General features: G+C 36.6%; 1 protein-coding gene across 10 annotated transcripts in view; it reads right to left on the bottom strand.

Annotated features, from left to right (window-relative positions):
- Window positions 1-15,170, bottom strand: part of slc4a11 (solute carrier family 4 member 11) — a 128,662-nt gene that overhangs the window by 60,611 nt on the left and 52,881 nt on the right. For 6 of the 10 annotated variants that reach the window (XM_049481516.1, XM_049481515.1, XM_049481509.1 and 3 more), the window contains exons 2-3: window positions 13,548-13,598; window positions 872-994 (exon numbers count right to left, since the gene is read on the bottom strand). In XM_049481516.1, coding sequence (XP_049337473.1) covers window positions 872-994; window positions 13,548-13,598 — 174 coding nt within the window. Of the gene's footprint in view, window positions 1-871; window positions 995-13,547; window positions 13,599-14,875; window positions 15,062-15,170 lie in introns of those variants that run through there. The other 4 variants (XM_049481513.1, XM_049481512.1, XM_049481514.1 and 1 more) reach the window with 3 other exon arrangements.

Genomic DNA, 15,170 nt, shown 5'->3' with positions numbered 1-15,170 from the left:
ATAATAAGCAAATGTTCATTTACATAATAATATAAAAAAAATCCATTGTGGATGTTTTTGTATGTTTGTATGTGTTATTTTTAAGGATTTTTTTACCTCACTGTAAAACATGTATATAACAAGTAACATTAAGATTGACCTTTCAAGCTGTCAAAGCGAATTTTATTCATGACTCTTAGGAATGTAATTCGTATAGTAAAGAAATAAGAATATAAATCTCACAGCTTAAGCGCATGCGTTTGTTCTGTTGTGCAACTAAAAACAACCGTTTATCCTCGTGAGCTTAATGGAACTGTCAGGACATGTTTCTTCTCTTGGCCTTTATTTGTTCACACACGTGCCAACTCAGCCGCAGCAGCTTCAGTGACAAGTTACCCAGCAGCAGCTTAACATGCTCGTTAATTAACACAGAAAACAAGAGGAGATCCCCGATAACGGCCTTCCACCACTACAGCTCTCACTATCTGCAACACAATTCAGTTCTTTATCAGGCCTGAATATTTGCCCTTTAGAATTGACCCTGGCTGCTGAAGGCTAAAATATTGTGATGATCATAAAAGGTCTCTCTCTCTCTCTCTCTCTCCTGCGTTTATTCATTTATCATTCCGCAGTGCCGCTCGCTGTCACACGGTTGTTGTTTTTTTTTCATATGGTTGTTGTTCAGGTGGCTCTGAGTGACAGCGGTTGACCTGTCACCATGTGTGGGTTTTGGGGTGTCACCACCTAATCACGATGCACCTGAGAATGTTGCCTTGGCAACAAGTGACCTGCTAACCTGAGCATCTCTGGAGCTAATCAACAGCTCTGGGTCCAGCTCTGCTAGACACATGAACACACACACATACACACACACAAACACACACACACTGACCTGTCCCTCCTTGGTGTGTCAGGTTGCCGTAGAGATGAATGTCATCTCCTGATGGGATGGGAGAGTCCTGACCCTCCTCTCGGTCTTCGCTCCCCTCCTCCTGCTCGTCTCGCTCCCTCTGCTCTGAGAACACACATATACACATAAACAGCCCATACGCTCAAATACACTGCAAACACTGCCTGCACTCTAAGCCTGCGCTCAAACTTTAGGAACCTTCAATGAAAAAGGAACTGTATCAGTTAGCTTCCCACAAATTATATTTAAAACTGTGGATACTCAGCCAGCTTACCTCTTAGGCCTAACTCTAAGCAGCAGAAATGAAAGTGATAACTTGCTCATACAGCCTACAACACTGACCTCATACAGTCAACCATTACACTGAATTAAAAAAAATCAAGAATACACTACTGCAACAAAATGAAAAGTTTATTATTGCATATGATATGATATGATTTGATACACCTCTGTAGCAATGTGACTAGGTAAAGAAAAAAAAAGGCCACGATAAGACAAAAAAATGGAAGAAGGCAGTTAGTAAAGGTTTTAATTAGTGGCTTAATGAAGTAACAGACATCCTAAATAGCACACAACTGCTTACTGTTTCTAATGGCCAAACATGGGCAAAGGCACAACTGTCAGCCTGAACTTCTTTATAGCTCCTGTGATTCTGGCAATGATAAAATCGAACCGTGTTGTGAAGCAATGCAATTTTGAACATAATGTAGTATAAATATTACCAGTCGGGTTGTAAGGAGTAGTGAAGCCACTCTGCTGAAGTACAGCGTTATACAGTAGTTTCAGTTTAGTTCTCCAGCACTGGGGCTGGAGTAGCATTAGCATTAGCCAATAACTGCTATTTCCCCATTCAGAGGTGACTGTAGCCTGTGTGTTTCCCGTGTTAAAACGAGCTATGTGGGAGAAACCGCTAGCTAATATCGCCCTGTCTTACCAGAGCACTCAGGATTTTACTGAGCACTTTACTCACCCAAATAAACAGTTTTCAGGAGAGAAATCTGTGTAGATTAACATACAGTGCTCGTTCGAAAGTGTTTTTTATTAAAATTTTAGCTTAGCTTTAGCCTTAGCTTAGTCTTACATAACATAGTTAGATACAACCCCCCTACCCCCCCACAGCCCTGCTAAATTAGAAGTTTCTTAAAGTGTCTCTTAAAATGCGCCTTATAATCCAGAGCGCCTCACAGAAGAAAAAAGAGCAGAAAATAGACGCTCATTGATAATCAAAGCAAGGACTATTAATAAACATAATAAACATAATAAAATTTGGTAACAAAACTAGATTTGGCCCACTTTTACATGTCATGTCACTGTAGTCTAATTCACACAAATCTTAGAATACATTGACTACACATATGCACACATCAAAGCTTAGAGCAAACCAATAATTTGCAAAAATACAAAAATAATTTACAGCCATTGGAGCAGATATACCCAACCCACCCACAGAGTCACACGTACTCAGTAGCTACAGATTCTTGCACTAATTGGTCATCAACACATAAGCTGTTGATCAATATTATGAAATTCATCAAAGTCAATATTTAACATTTCCATCCCAACAGACCAATTGGGGCCTTATTTCATTAAGATGAAGACCAGTTTACCACTATGACCTGAACTGGACTAATGTTAGTACCTCATTAACATATTCCTGCAAACAAAGGTCAGTGCAGCCCTGGAGAAAAGCCCTATTCTCTGCTATTCTCTGAAAAAGACATCATTAAAAAACGAAGAAAGCATTATGTTGCAAAAAAGGGGACTTAAATATGGCTTACAATAAAGCTTTAGGTCAGGGATTCCGGCCCTCGGGCCAAATGCAGCCCGTGGACAGATTTTAATTGGCCCCCCGGCTTCTCTCTTAGAATGCGTTAGAGCTAACCAACCAGCCAGTATGTTGTAATGTCTCTTACCACTGGATCAGCTAATGTCTACTGCACAAACGACAACATACTATTAGGCCTGTCTTAATAACCAGTTTTTTTTCATGATACACTGTCACAAAATTAATTGTAATAAACAATATTATTATAATTTTAGGAGCATTGTATGTCGCTAATAATATAACAGCATAATCATGCATGTGCATGTTACTTATCAAGATCAGTGAACTTTTAAATATTAGTGGTGTTATAAAATCACAACAATTTGAGAGGAGAAACATGTCTCAAGCCCCCTTCCATTTGAGCACAAAACACTTGGCAAGAAACGGCAAAAAATGTGAAAAAATCCTAATAATTGATACCAAACAATTTTTTTTGTTACAGTATTTTTTCTAACAGAGGAATGGAGAATTTTTAGCGGCAACAGCAACTCACATTCCACCCTCCTCCCTCAGCTACCAGCACTGCTCAGAGCAGGAAGTGAGGGAGAGAACCCACAGGGAGAGCAGGCATATGGCAGCTTTGATTTCAGCAGGTTTAAGTTCATTTTTATGTTCTACTCACATAAATTAAATAAAAAAAGCTTAATATCAATTATCACACATGGTATCAGTTTACTACTTCTTCACAAACTGGCTGGTATATCTGGATATTTAAAAGTTTAAGGGCTCTATGGTACACCCTGTGCAAGGTGCATCCTGATGTTCAGTCCTAGTTTACACCCAATCAACAGTCTTTTTTTACACCTTGTGCCTGTGCCTTTAACAGCTTGGTGGCAGAAAACACAGGTGCACCACTGACCAATTTAAATCCTGACAACAGTCAATAGTCACCAGTTACAGACACACAAATCCAGCTTTTATGTTAACAATAAACAGAATATAAAATTAAATAGCATTGCTGTCCCTGTAAATTAACTGCTGGCGCACCTTCAAAGCATGAACGCACAGGTCAGTTTCTTGCTGAGACGCACAAAGCGCTGGGCTGTTAATATACCAATACACCACACACAGAGCGCACCTACCTCTTAAAGGGAATGCCTATACATCACTAAAATAGGACCCTAAGTGTTTAAATCATTCATAAATTGTAGTTTTGTAGTTGCTTTTATTCAAAAAGGAAAAAAAAACATATATTAGGCCTTTTAATTTATTGAGAAAAGTGTGGCAAAATGGATGAAAACCTGTGTTCTTCGTGTTCCTTCAATTCAATACTTGATGTTTTATTTTCTTCAGTTTCCATTTTAGCCCCCAAAAAAACACATTTCAATGCATCACAGAATCTAACATCCTATAAATACTATCTCTAGTGTGTTTACGTGTTCATATCAAGTCTTTGTACGCTCCACCAACCCATCTCCTCTCTTTTAACTCTGTCATATCTTTCTTTCCTGGCTCCGATTATCAGAGGGGAGGACAAAAGAGAGACCTGCACATGAATTTGCTAAATAGCATTGAGTCTTGACAGCCCCTTTGAATCTGATGACTATGAGAACCTTTGATTTGAACAGGAAATGAAAATCAGAAAACTTTAATCATTGCAAATGTGCCTCATTAAAGTAGAGACTGTGACAGTAATTCATTTAATATCAAAGCGTAATCATTAAACAAAGCGTGGGCATTACAATAAATATTCTGAGGATGGCAGAGTTGGCAGAGAAACGGAAACAGCTGCTCCAGAGCAGCAACCTTTTTTATCAGAGCCTATTCAGTTTAACAAATGTGATCTGTATATTCATATTTTCTTTTAGCTTTTTTTCATGTTTCAAATATTTAATATTCTGAAAGAATAATGAATCTAGCACATTTTATTTATCTCTGCTGTAGAATAAACAGAGATAAAAGTAGATTAAAGGTGGTCCAGTAAATAATAATTTAAGCAAATATTAATATAAAAACATGACAATTTTGACTTTCACAAGAGACACATTTAATTATTTGATAGACTTAATTTAATTAATTTAATTTAATAGATTCAAATTTAGAAACAAATCTAAAAGCAGCAGCTGTAATTACTAAATGGTTTTAATGGTCTCACGACAATACCACAGTTTCGGCATCTGCCTGTCTTCAAAGTGCCCATTTATCATCCCATCATTTTAGTTCTGATGTATCCTTTATTAACCTTTGAGGATTTTAATCATTTTAAAAATAATGCACTGATTCATGAGTAAACTCTACAGTCCTCAACACTGACTGAGCATTTGTAAATTGTAAATTACAACGTGGTATCAACGTAGAATCAATGATTCATTTTAAACAATACAGATGTGCATTTAAAAAACAAGTTTTAATGCAAACTTCTTCTGCCTCCTTCACTGAACTGTGTGTTTATGTGTTGGCTGAGTGTCCAGGTTTATTTTCAGACATGGAGAAACATCTTATTTGTTGACTGTTAAAAAAAAGTACTGTATTATGTAATGCATTATTCATGTGTTCACTCATAACCGGTTTATGTAAAACTGTTTGTACATGCAATTCTTGAACTAAAAGCAGTGTGTGCTTATTGACCTATTCAGTGTACTTACCCCTCTTAAACTGATCATATCTGAGAAGGTCGTGTCCTGACGTGATATGTATTTGAAATGATTGGTGAACATAGCTGGGATTATATATGTACATACAGTGAGTACATGGCTGCATGCAAATGTATGGGACTTTGGGTCACACAGTGGCTTGGTGATATCTCTATAATTCCTGTAAACTGTCCTTTTTTAATCACATTGTGAACTGAGAAAACCTCAGTTACCTTAAAAGGCTTCCCATGTATTGTGGGTGGCATGGCGGCCTGATGGTAAGAATATTTTAAACAGATAAGGCAAGATTACTTTTTGATTTTCGAATTTGTACAGTTTAAAGCAACTACACACAAAAAAGGACTAGAAGCAAAAGTCAGTTTTTAATAACACCCCCTTTGGCAAGTCTCACAGCATGTGACTGCCTTTTGCAGCCATTTAATGATCTTTCAGCTCTTGTTTGGGGGTTTCTTATTAATTTTTTTCTCCAAAAGGCTTCAACTTCTGTAAGATTCTCTGGCTGTTTTGCAGCAACTGCTCTTTTAAGGGCTATCAACAGATTTTCTCTGATGTTTAGGTCATGAAACTGTGAAGCGCTGAGAAAACAAAAACACTGTGTATTTCTTGAGGAAAGCCACTGTGTATTATGTTGTGTGTTTAGGATCACTGTCCTGCTATAAGACCAATTTAAGCATATTTTCAAATCATATCATAATTTAAGCTTTCATATTTTATATATGAGATTTGTCTTCCTCATCAATGATTCTTCTTCTTCTATCACAGGTCATTCTTCCTCCACCAACGAAAGTTCTATTCCCAGTGCCACTGGCTGCAAAACAAGCCCATGTAGACGTAGATTTTTAATATTTAGATGCTAAACTTGATGATAAAGACCAGGATGACCCATTTTTGTGTGAAGTAAAACTGTGCACCACACTTACAGTCAAAACTGTATTTGTAACTGTAACATAACTACATTATGCTTCTTCCTATGGTCTTCTAGTCCTGTGGGTGGCATGGTGATTGGTGGTTAGCACCTTTGCCACTCTGTGTTGTGGCCTTGGGTTCAAGCCTCCACCCATGTCCTAACCGCAGGGCCTAACCTCATCCTTCATCCTCCATGGTGGTTGGAGGACCTCCCCCTCGGTGGGCAGTTGTTTCTATTTCTCGCCGCTTCTTGACAGTGTTTGTTGTATTGTATTGTGATATGTGTTGACTGTATATCATCCTTGTCTATTACAAAGATATTTTGTAAGTTATGGATATCAGTTGTTTTAATTTCCAGAATGTTTAGGGTAAAATATAGGTCTAAAAATGTTTAGGTTTCGATATATGTTACCTTTAGGTTTTGGTTGAGGTGTAGGTTCAGTTTAGGTTTGGATGGAGGTGTATGTTAAGTTTAGGGTCAAGTGTAGGTTAAGTTTAGGTTGCGACTATAGGTTTGGATGGAGGTGTATGGTAAGTTATGGTTTAGTTGTAGATTGAGGTGTAGGTTAAGTTTAGGTTGCGACTATAGGTTTGGATGGAGGTGTATGGTAAGTTATGGTTTAGTTGTAGATTGAGGTGTAGGTTAAGTTTAGGATTAGGTTCAGATTAAGACTAAGACTAAGAATAGGTTTGGATAGAGGTGTATGTTAAATGTATGTTTATGAGTAGATTGAGGTGTAGGTTAAATTTAGGTTGAGATTAAGAATAGGTTTGGATGGAGGTATATGTTAAATTTAGGTTTATGAGTAGATTGAGGTGTAGGTTACGTTTAGGTTGAGATTAAGATTAGGTTTGGATAGAGGTGTATGTTAAATTAAGTTTTATGTGTAGGTTAAGTTTAAGTTGTTTGTTTTTTACTTTAAAATTGTACAAATTAATAAATAATACAGCAGTCTTGCATAATATGCTGAATCTTTACACATTTTGGGGATTGGTTTATTTTTTTTATGACGTTTTGAGATTTGAGTGCTTATGTGACATCTTTATGTTACATAAACATGTGTCTGTGTGTGCTAAAGTTGTAATATAAGCAAGATGGTGATAAAGAAATCTCAACAAATATCTTGATCATGAGAGAAAAAAAATCTCTGTATCATGTGATCACTGCACATCAGGTTACGTGACTCAAATGACTGTATCAAATAAAAAGCACTGTCACCACTTAATATTCCAAAGCTGTGTCTCTGAACACGTAGCGTCACTAAAAGTCTTCATTTATTCACACATGGCTGGCTTCTACTGGTCTCTGCTCTGGTTGTGGCTGTGGCTATCAGCCTCATATCTGTCCATTCATCTATTCATATATTCACTAATCCTTTCCCTCTATTATTCTCTATGGAAAGCTGTAGAGGAGTAGAGGGGTGTTAATCCTCACGTGTGGAACCTCGCTCTGCGCCACACTTCCCTGTCCCCAGACACAGAGGACCGAGGACGGCGGGGACTTTCTCTTCCCACTCGGCAATTGCTTTCTTTCTCGCTGTCACTCCTCCACTCTTCCCCTGCCTGCATGTACCACCGTATCTCTCAATGATCACATTCAAAGCTTGTGGATTTACTGTATTCATGCAGAAATTAACACATTTATATCAAAAAATGTTTCTCCACAATTTGTCCTTAATAAGCTTCTTCTAAATTAAAAGATGAGAACAAACCAAACGGATGATGCAAATACTGCTCTTAGATTTGATCTGAATGTGTAAATGGACCTCGAGAGCAGACTCAAGCACTTAATTTCTGTGCAACTGCAAAGCGGCCTCAGAGACAGAAATAAAGGATATATGCAAACATCCATCACTTCCCTCTCAGACGAAAAAAAAAAGGACACAAATATTGTTGCGCAATGCTCAGCAAGATATTCAAGTTTTCCAGCTGCAACATGTTCAGTGATAATAATCACAGTGGATTTTTATCCTGAGGGGTGTTTACTCAGGGTTACATATTTATGGATTACATATTGTAATAATAATAGAGTTAATTGTGGTTGTCCTGTGAAAACATGTTTGTTCCAAAGTAGCAACTGCAGCGGAAACCTTCTTGACTTTCTATTTAAACAGATTTTAATCCGAGTGATTTGTGAGCATGGCATTTTGTTAAAAAAAGTAAAAAAACAACTCATTTAAATTATTTCGAAAAGTCAAAAAGGGAAGAAATGGTAGATTTAAGTAAGATTTTTGTATGACCAAAAAAAAAAATAAATAAATAAAATTAAGGAACTGCAGGTTCAGAAAAGTATATAACATTACATTAGTCTAATACAGTCCTCAGAACAGAATTTGTCTTGTCTGTCAAGTGATCAAAGAAGAATCGAGAAAACAGTGTGACTACACCTACATTCATTATGCATCTGTTCTCCTAACTTTCAAAAAATGATTTAATTGGGCAGATGATTAGATTAAGTTTAGGTTTAGGCTGAGATATGTGTAAGTTTAGATTCAGAGTGAGATGTAGGGTATGTTTAGGTTTAGGCTGAAGTGTAAATTAAGGTTAGGGTAAGGTGTAGATTAGTCTTACGTTTAGGTTGATCTGTGAGTTAGTTAAGCTGAAGTTGAAGCTGAGATAGAGGTTAGGTTTAGATTGGTCTTCCATCCTTCTATGCTGTCTTCTTTTGATCTTCCTTTCGTGTTTTTTTAGGGTTCTTTAAGCAGGGCTGATTTAGTTGGGTTAAGTCCAAATTATTTTATTTTGTAAATGGTAATTTATTGGTACTGGCAGATAGTGTATGTACATTGAATAATCAGAATCAACCCAAAATTTGTATATCTAATTTACTTAGTTACATATTAATCTATACTCTGTTGTATACTAAAGAGCAGAGCATGGTGAGTATGAACAGACTATAATAACCAGTGTTTTATAAGCAAGGCCATCTGTACAAAAAAAAATTATATACTTTTGTAATTATTGTTGTGTTAATGCCTTTTGCAGTGCTGATAATGCATGCTATTTAAGTTATAAATCTTTCCTTTTTTTATGTGCGCTGTCAGCACCAATCACAGGTCCAGATGGTCATGCCCAAGGAAATGGCCAAATGAGGTAGTTGCCAAATGAGGAAGGAGCCAGATGAAGAAAGAGCCAGATAAAGAAGGAGCCAGATGAGTGTTTATGTCTTTTGATGAACCAAAGAATTAATCTAATCCGATAAAAGTAAACTGTTTTGTGCAAAATAATTCAAGACAATCTTGAACCATTCCACATTACTAAATCACTGTTGTAGAGTGACTCAGAATGACAGAAGGTCATCTTCAGAGATGAGTCCTGCTTTTGTCTTGGTGGAGACAACCAACAAACACATGTTTGGTCAGAGCATGATGATCTACACAATGAATAGCTAATTAGTACAATGCCATAGTAATTCGCAATAACAGTTAAATCAGTGTAATTACAGACAGTATAATTGCCAAATGCAACTTCAATTGCCCAATTGCGACCCTACCCTTCCTTAATACACACTACAGTATGCTATTTCAGCAGGACACTGCTCATCCACATACTGCTGCCATCTCAAGAGCTTGCCTTGACAAACACAGGTACTATGCCATGGTCAATCGTGAGCAATTCTATTGGATGTACTATGGACACTCCACCACTCCTACAAACATCTGCAGTAACATTGTGAATATTCAAGCTGTTTAGAATAGATAAACAAAGAACACTATTAGGAACCTCTACAACTTCATGCCAGGATGTGCATGTGTAACACACAACTTTATCTGTAGCTCAATATTTTTTTCTCTCTCACATTTTTCTCCTAATTTTAGCTAGACCAAGTCTCCCACCTATTCAGCAGCTACTCATCTGTAAATAGGGTGAAGACTAGCACATGCCTCCTCTGATACATGTAAAGTCAGTTCCTTCATTATTACACTGCAATATGACACTTCCTTCTGAGTGCAACACTTTTTTGCAGCTATTTATTTGAAGAAAAGTGTATTTCTAAGTGCACACAAAGACAGAGTAGTCCTTTTTGTACGAGCTCTGCAACTCCTGACATGAACACCTGCTACTTGTAGGAGGAGAAGCACTAGCTGAAGAGCCTCTGTGTGTGAACACTAACAGACAGTGTGGACGATCGTAATCTCTGGCCAGTTTCTCTACCTCAGTGTTACCAAACAACACAGCCAGGCTGGTGCAACCAAACAAGAAGTTTAAAAAGTAAGAGTTCAGTAAGATCTACCCCTGTGCCTGGTAACAGCTAACTGAGTTACCATGGTAACAGCCATGGTTAACGCCAAAACACATTTATCACCGGTTTATAAACCTGTCATTCACTGATTGATCTATTTCCTCTAAACCACAGCATGACACTGATGTCCTGACACATGAACCTGTATTTAAATGAGCTGCCCCACCTAAAATTCCTCAACTAACTAAACTAAACAGAATTTTATATAATATTTAAAATACAAGAAAATGCATATACTCATAGTGCCTTGTAACAACATGCATTTGATTTCTGTTAGTAGGCTTTTCACAAATTGATAAAATGTAGCACTTTTAACATATGATATGTATTCTATGTTTCACTATATAAAATGTGTCTATAAGATTTGCAAATCATTGCATTTTGTTTTTATTAGCATCTGCTATGTTATTAAATAATAATTTCTGCTGTTTTTTTATTAAAACACTTTACTTTCACATTCATTTTGTCAAGCCCAATGTTCTAAACCTGTTCCTAGTTCAGACTTTAGTTAAACAAATTTACACATAAAAAAAACATTTTACTAGCATTAAGAAGCATTAGTCATTTTAGCACAAAACCTTTAACTCCGTAACATTTTCGCCCTCTAAAAAATCTTTACCATATCACTATTATTTAATAACATCATTAGTGTCTTAATGACTGCACTGTATAACTGACATGCAATTAACATCCATTTGTTTTTTATATATATATATTTATATTTTTTGTTTCTTATCAAGTTTGACAGTCTCAATGTTCCAACCCTGTTCCTAGTTCAGACCTTAGTTAACAAATTTTAACCAGTCATTTTAGCACAAAACCTTGTACCATGTATTTTTTTTTAATTTGAGGATATATTGTTCAGGAAATGATTGTGGCAGACTTTATGTCAACACTAGAATAGCATAATAATACTTACACATCATTGTCAAAAAAGCAATGTTTAAATGATTCTGATTATTTAAATAATGGATTGGAATATTAATATGTGAAAATATCTTACATAACTAAAACTAAATGTATGAAATAAAAACATTATTTTTAAAGAAAGTTGATATACTGAATCATTCACGTTTAGAGAAAAACGGGTAAAGCAAAGGTATAAAGATACTTCTTCTCCTTTCCCCACAAACTGGGATTAACTGTTTACACGGTAATTCACGGTTATTTTCCACACGGTTATTTAAATAAGAGTCTGACTCTGTTCAGGCCGAGCCTGAGCCGACTCTCCCTTTGAACAGCTCTACCAGACCGCAGACACTAAAGCAAAGAAATATGCTAACCACTGTTATGCTCTGTGCTTGTGAACTCAGACATAATACATATTGCAGCATACTGATAAGCCCTGAGAGATGCTGCTGGACAGCTTTTGCGCCACTTAACAAAGCGCAACAAAAACTTAAGCTCCATGCCGCACTGTAATGCTGGAAATGCCCTTAAGAAGCGGAAAAGGACTTTTTCATTATTTATATAGCAAGGAGTTTCCATCTATGACCAGAAACTACCAGAAACTACTATCGTCTACTCTTCTTTACTCTTCTTCTTCACACACAGATATAAATACACATATAAATCCATAACAACAACAACACCTCCTTGTTTCTACATACACTGTGTGTTATATCAGATCTCTTTGTTCTTTTGTAGTCTCTGTACTTCAACAGTCAGTAAACCACAGGACATATCACTCCCTTTTTAACTGCCATTAAAATCTCATGTATTTTATCCCTAAAGGTCTGTTTGTGGGCACACGCACAGTCAAGCTTAAACCACAAGCTACATATTCAACCAGTCAATAGCAGTTTCTGAATAATTAGTAATTACTAAATAATTAGCAGGTACTAATTAGTAGTAATTAGTAGATAATGAATAATTAGTAGGCATTGATTAAGTAGTAAATACTGAATAATTACGTACTTTAAAATGTAGTTGGCACTGAAATACTGAAACATACTAGATAAGTAGTTGATATTTATATACAATTTATACATAACAAATAATTAGTAGATACTACAATGAATACTTACACAATAATGAATAAATACTTAATAATAATTAGTAGATACTACAATTAATATTTACACAATAATTAATAAATACTTAATAATAATTAGTAGATACTCCAATAATTTGTCGGTATAGAACAATTACACTGAATAATTAGTAGATACTGAAATTAATATTGACTGAATAATTAGTAGATACTGAAATTAATATTGACTGAATAATTAGTAGGTACTGATCAATTAATACTTACTAAATAATTAGTATGTACTCAAATGAACTTACTGAATAATTAGTGTATACTGAGTAACTAGTAAGTACTGAAAATGTAGGTACTGAATAATTAATGCTAACTGTATTTTTTATTGGGTATTGAAAAAGTAATACTTGTTGAATATTTAGCAGATACTAAATAAGCAACAAGTACTAAAAACTCAGTTCATACTGAATTATTAATAATAACATAATATTTGGCACCTACTAAATAATTAGTTTCTAATGAATACAGAATATGTTTGAATAAATAAATTAGAAAATTCAGTTGGTACTGAATTAATAAAACAAACTAAATAATTAGTATATTTTGAATAATTTGCGTGGTGGGTAATTTTTAGCACTGCAGTGACACTGACACTGGTGATGTGTTAGTGTGTGTTGTGCTGGTACAAGAGGATCAGACACAGCAGTGCTGCTGGGGTTCCACCTTGTAGATGTAAAGTCAAACACAGTAGCTTCTTTTTATCCTTTAGTTCTTCATCACTGGACCCTGCCTAAAGGACACGCTTGGCTGGGTGTTTCTGGTTGGTGGACTAGTCTGAGATATTTAAGAACTCCAGCAGCACTGCTGTGTCTGATTCACTCATAGTAGCACAAGACACACTAACACAACACCACCATCTCAGTGTTTTTGCAGTGCTAAGAATGACCCAGCACCCAAATAATACCTGCTCTTTGATGGTTTTGTGGGGGCCAGATAGAATATAGTCTATAATAACAGAATACAAAGTGCTCTTATATGTAGAAACAAAAAGGTGGTTTTAATGTTGTGGCCGACTGGTGTTCATACGTACACATATACACACTCACCCATCTCCTGATAGAAGTATCCATTCTTGGCCATGCCCGAGGACGGAGCCTCTGCAATTCAAAAAGAAATCAAAAATCACAGTCGAGCCATAAAACAAAAGTGATAATGATAAAAGATTTAGTGAGATTCTATGTGTATTATCTCCATATCTGCAGCAAACACAGTGTGTGGCCTTTAGATATGGACTGAATTAGGGCTGGACAATATTGATCAAAACTTGGTATTTTAAAGCTGAATGGCGATATACAGTATACAGCTCTGCAAAAAAAAATGGACCACTTAAAAATGTTATGTTTCTTTTACTTTTGGAATATAATCAAGAGGAAGATGAATGATCACAAGCCATCAAACCAAGCTGAACTGCTTGAATTTTTTGCACAAGGAGTGGCATAAAGTTATCCAAAAGCAGTGTGTAAGACTGGTGAAGGAGAACATGTCAAGATGCGTGAAAACTGAGATTTAAAACCAGAGTTATTTCATCAAATTATAATTTCTGAACTATTACAACTTTATGAATATGATCTTGTTTTCTTTGCATTATTTGAGGTCTGCTCTAAATGACAATATATTTTTATTAGGAATTTGGGAGAAACATTGTGCCTAGACAAAGCTACAGGTTCCAAATTTTATACAATCACTTTTATTAACTTCAGCTGTAGGTGAAAATGAGATTTATAAATTCTAGAAGATCAATTGGCTGGGTATCATATGGGAAGAGAAAGGTGAAGCGTTGGAGCTAATTGGAATGCAACACAGTCTATATTGATATAAAAAAAAGTTATTGTGTTATCTAATGTATCAATAATTCTTAAAAACTCGACATATTGCCCAGCCCTAGGCTGAATTGCAAATTAGTGGGTTACACCACAGCATGAACACACACACCCCATTATACATTAAAATTACAGTGCAAACAAACATGCATAAAGTTGTAACACACATACACATATAATGGGCACACACACACACGCAGATAAACACCACACACACACACTTCCACACCTGTGCCCTACATTCATTTGGTGCTGTTTAAGGGGATATTTATGAGGTGAAGTCAGCCGTGACTGAGGTTTCTCTCTCTCTCCAGTTTCGGACTCCCTAATTGTCAGGCACGTCTTATTCCAGCTCCTTCTGCCTCTCTCTCTCCCTCTCTCTCTCATTCCCTCTAAAGAGGAACACACACAAACACACTGCAACATGCTCACCGTGCCTCAACACACGCCCTGCTATAAAACTGTGTATCAAAAACACACACACACAAACAACGAACAACATCTCCATTTCTCAAAGCCTATTAGCCGGCGTCCGCTACAGCTCTCTACAGTACCCTGCGTTCTGCGGCTTCACCCTGGGGTTAAGTGCCTCTCTCAAGGGCACAATGGCAGTGTCAAGTGGAAGGGCAAGGAGGATGAAATCGGCAACTCTCCATGCACTAGGTCCAAATCCCTCAGCGTTCCAGCTTGGACTCGAACCAGCGACTCTGGTTACCAGCATTACGATTTTAAAGCCTCAATCAGGATCAGGGCCTGCCACTGCTGCTGCCGCTTCTGCTGCTTCTGCTTCTGCTGCTGGCGGTACGGCTGCCACTGCTGCTGCCAGGCCTTTTTTTGAGGAAGTGCAAC

The sequence above is a fragment of the Astyanax mexicanus genome, chromosome 7, assembly GCF_023375975.1.
Source record: "Astyanax mexicanus isolate ESR-SI-001 chromosome 7, AstMex3_surface, whole genome shotgun sequence".
NCBI lineage: Eukaryota > Metazoa > Chordata > Actinopteri > Characiformes > Acestrorhamphidae > Astyanax > Astyanax mexicanus.
Note: the sequence above shows the minus strand (reverse complement) of the source record. Positions and strands in the feature narration are given on the sequence as shown.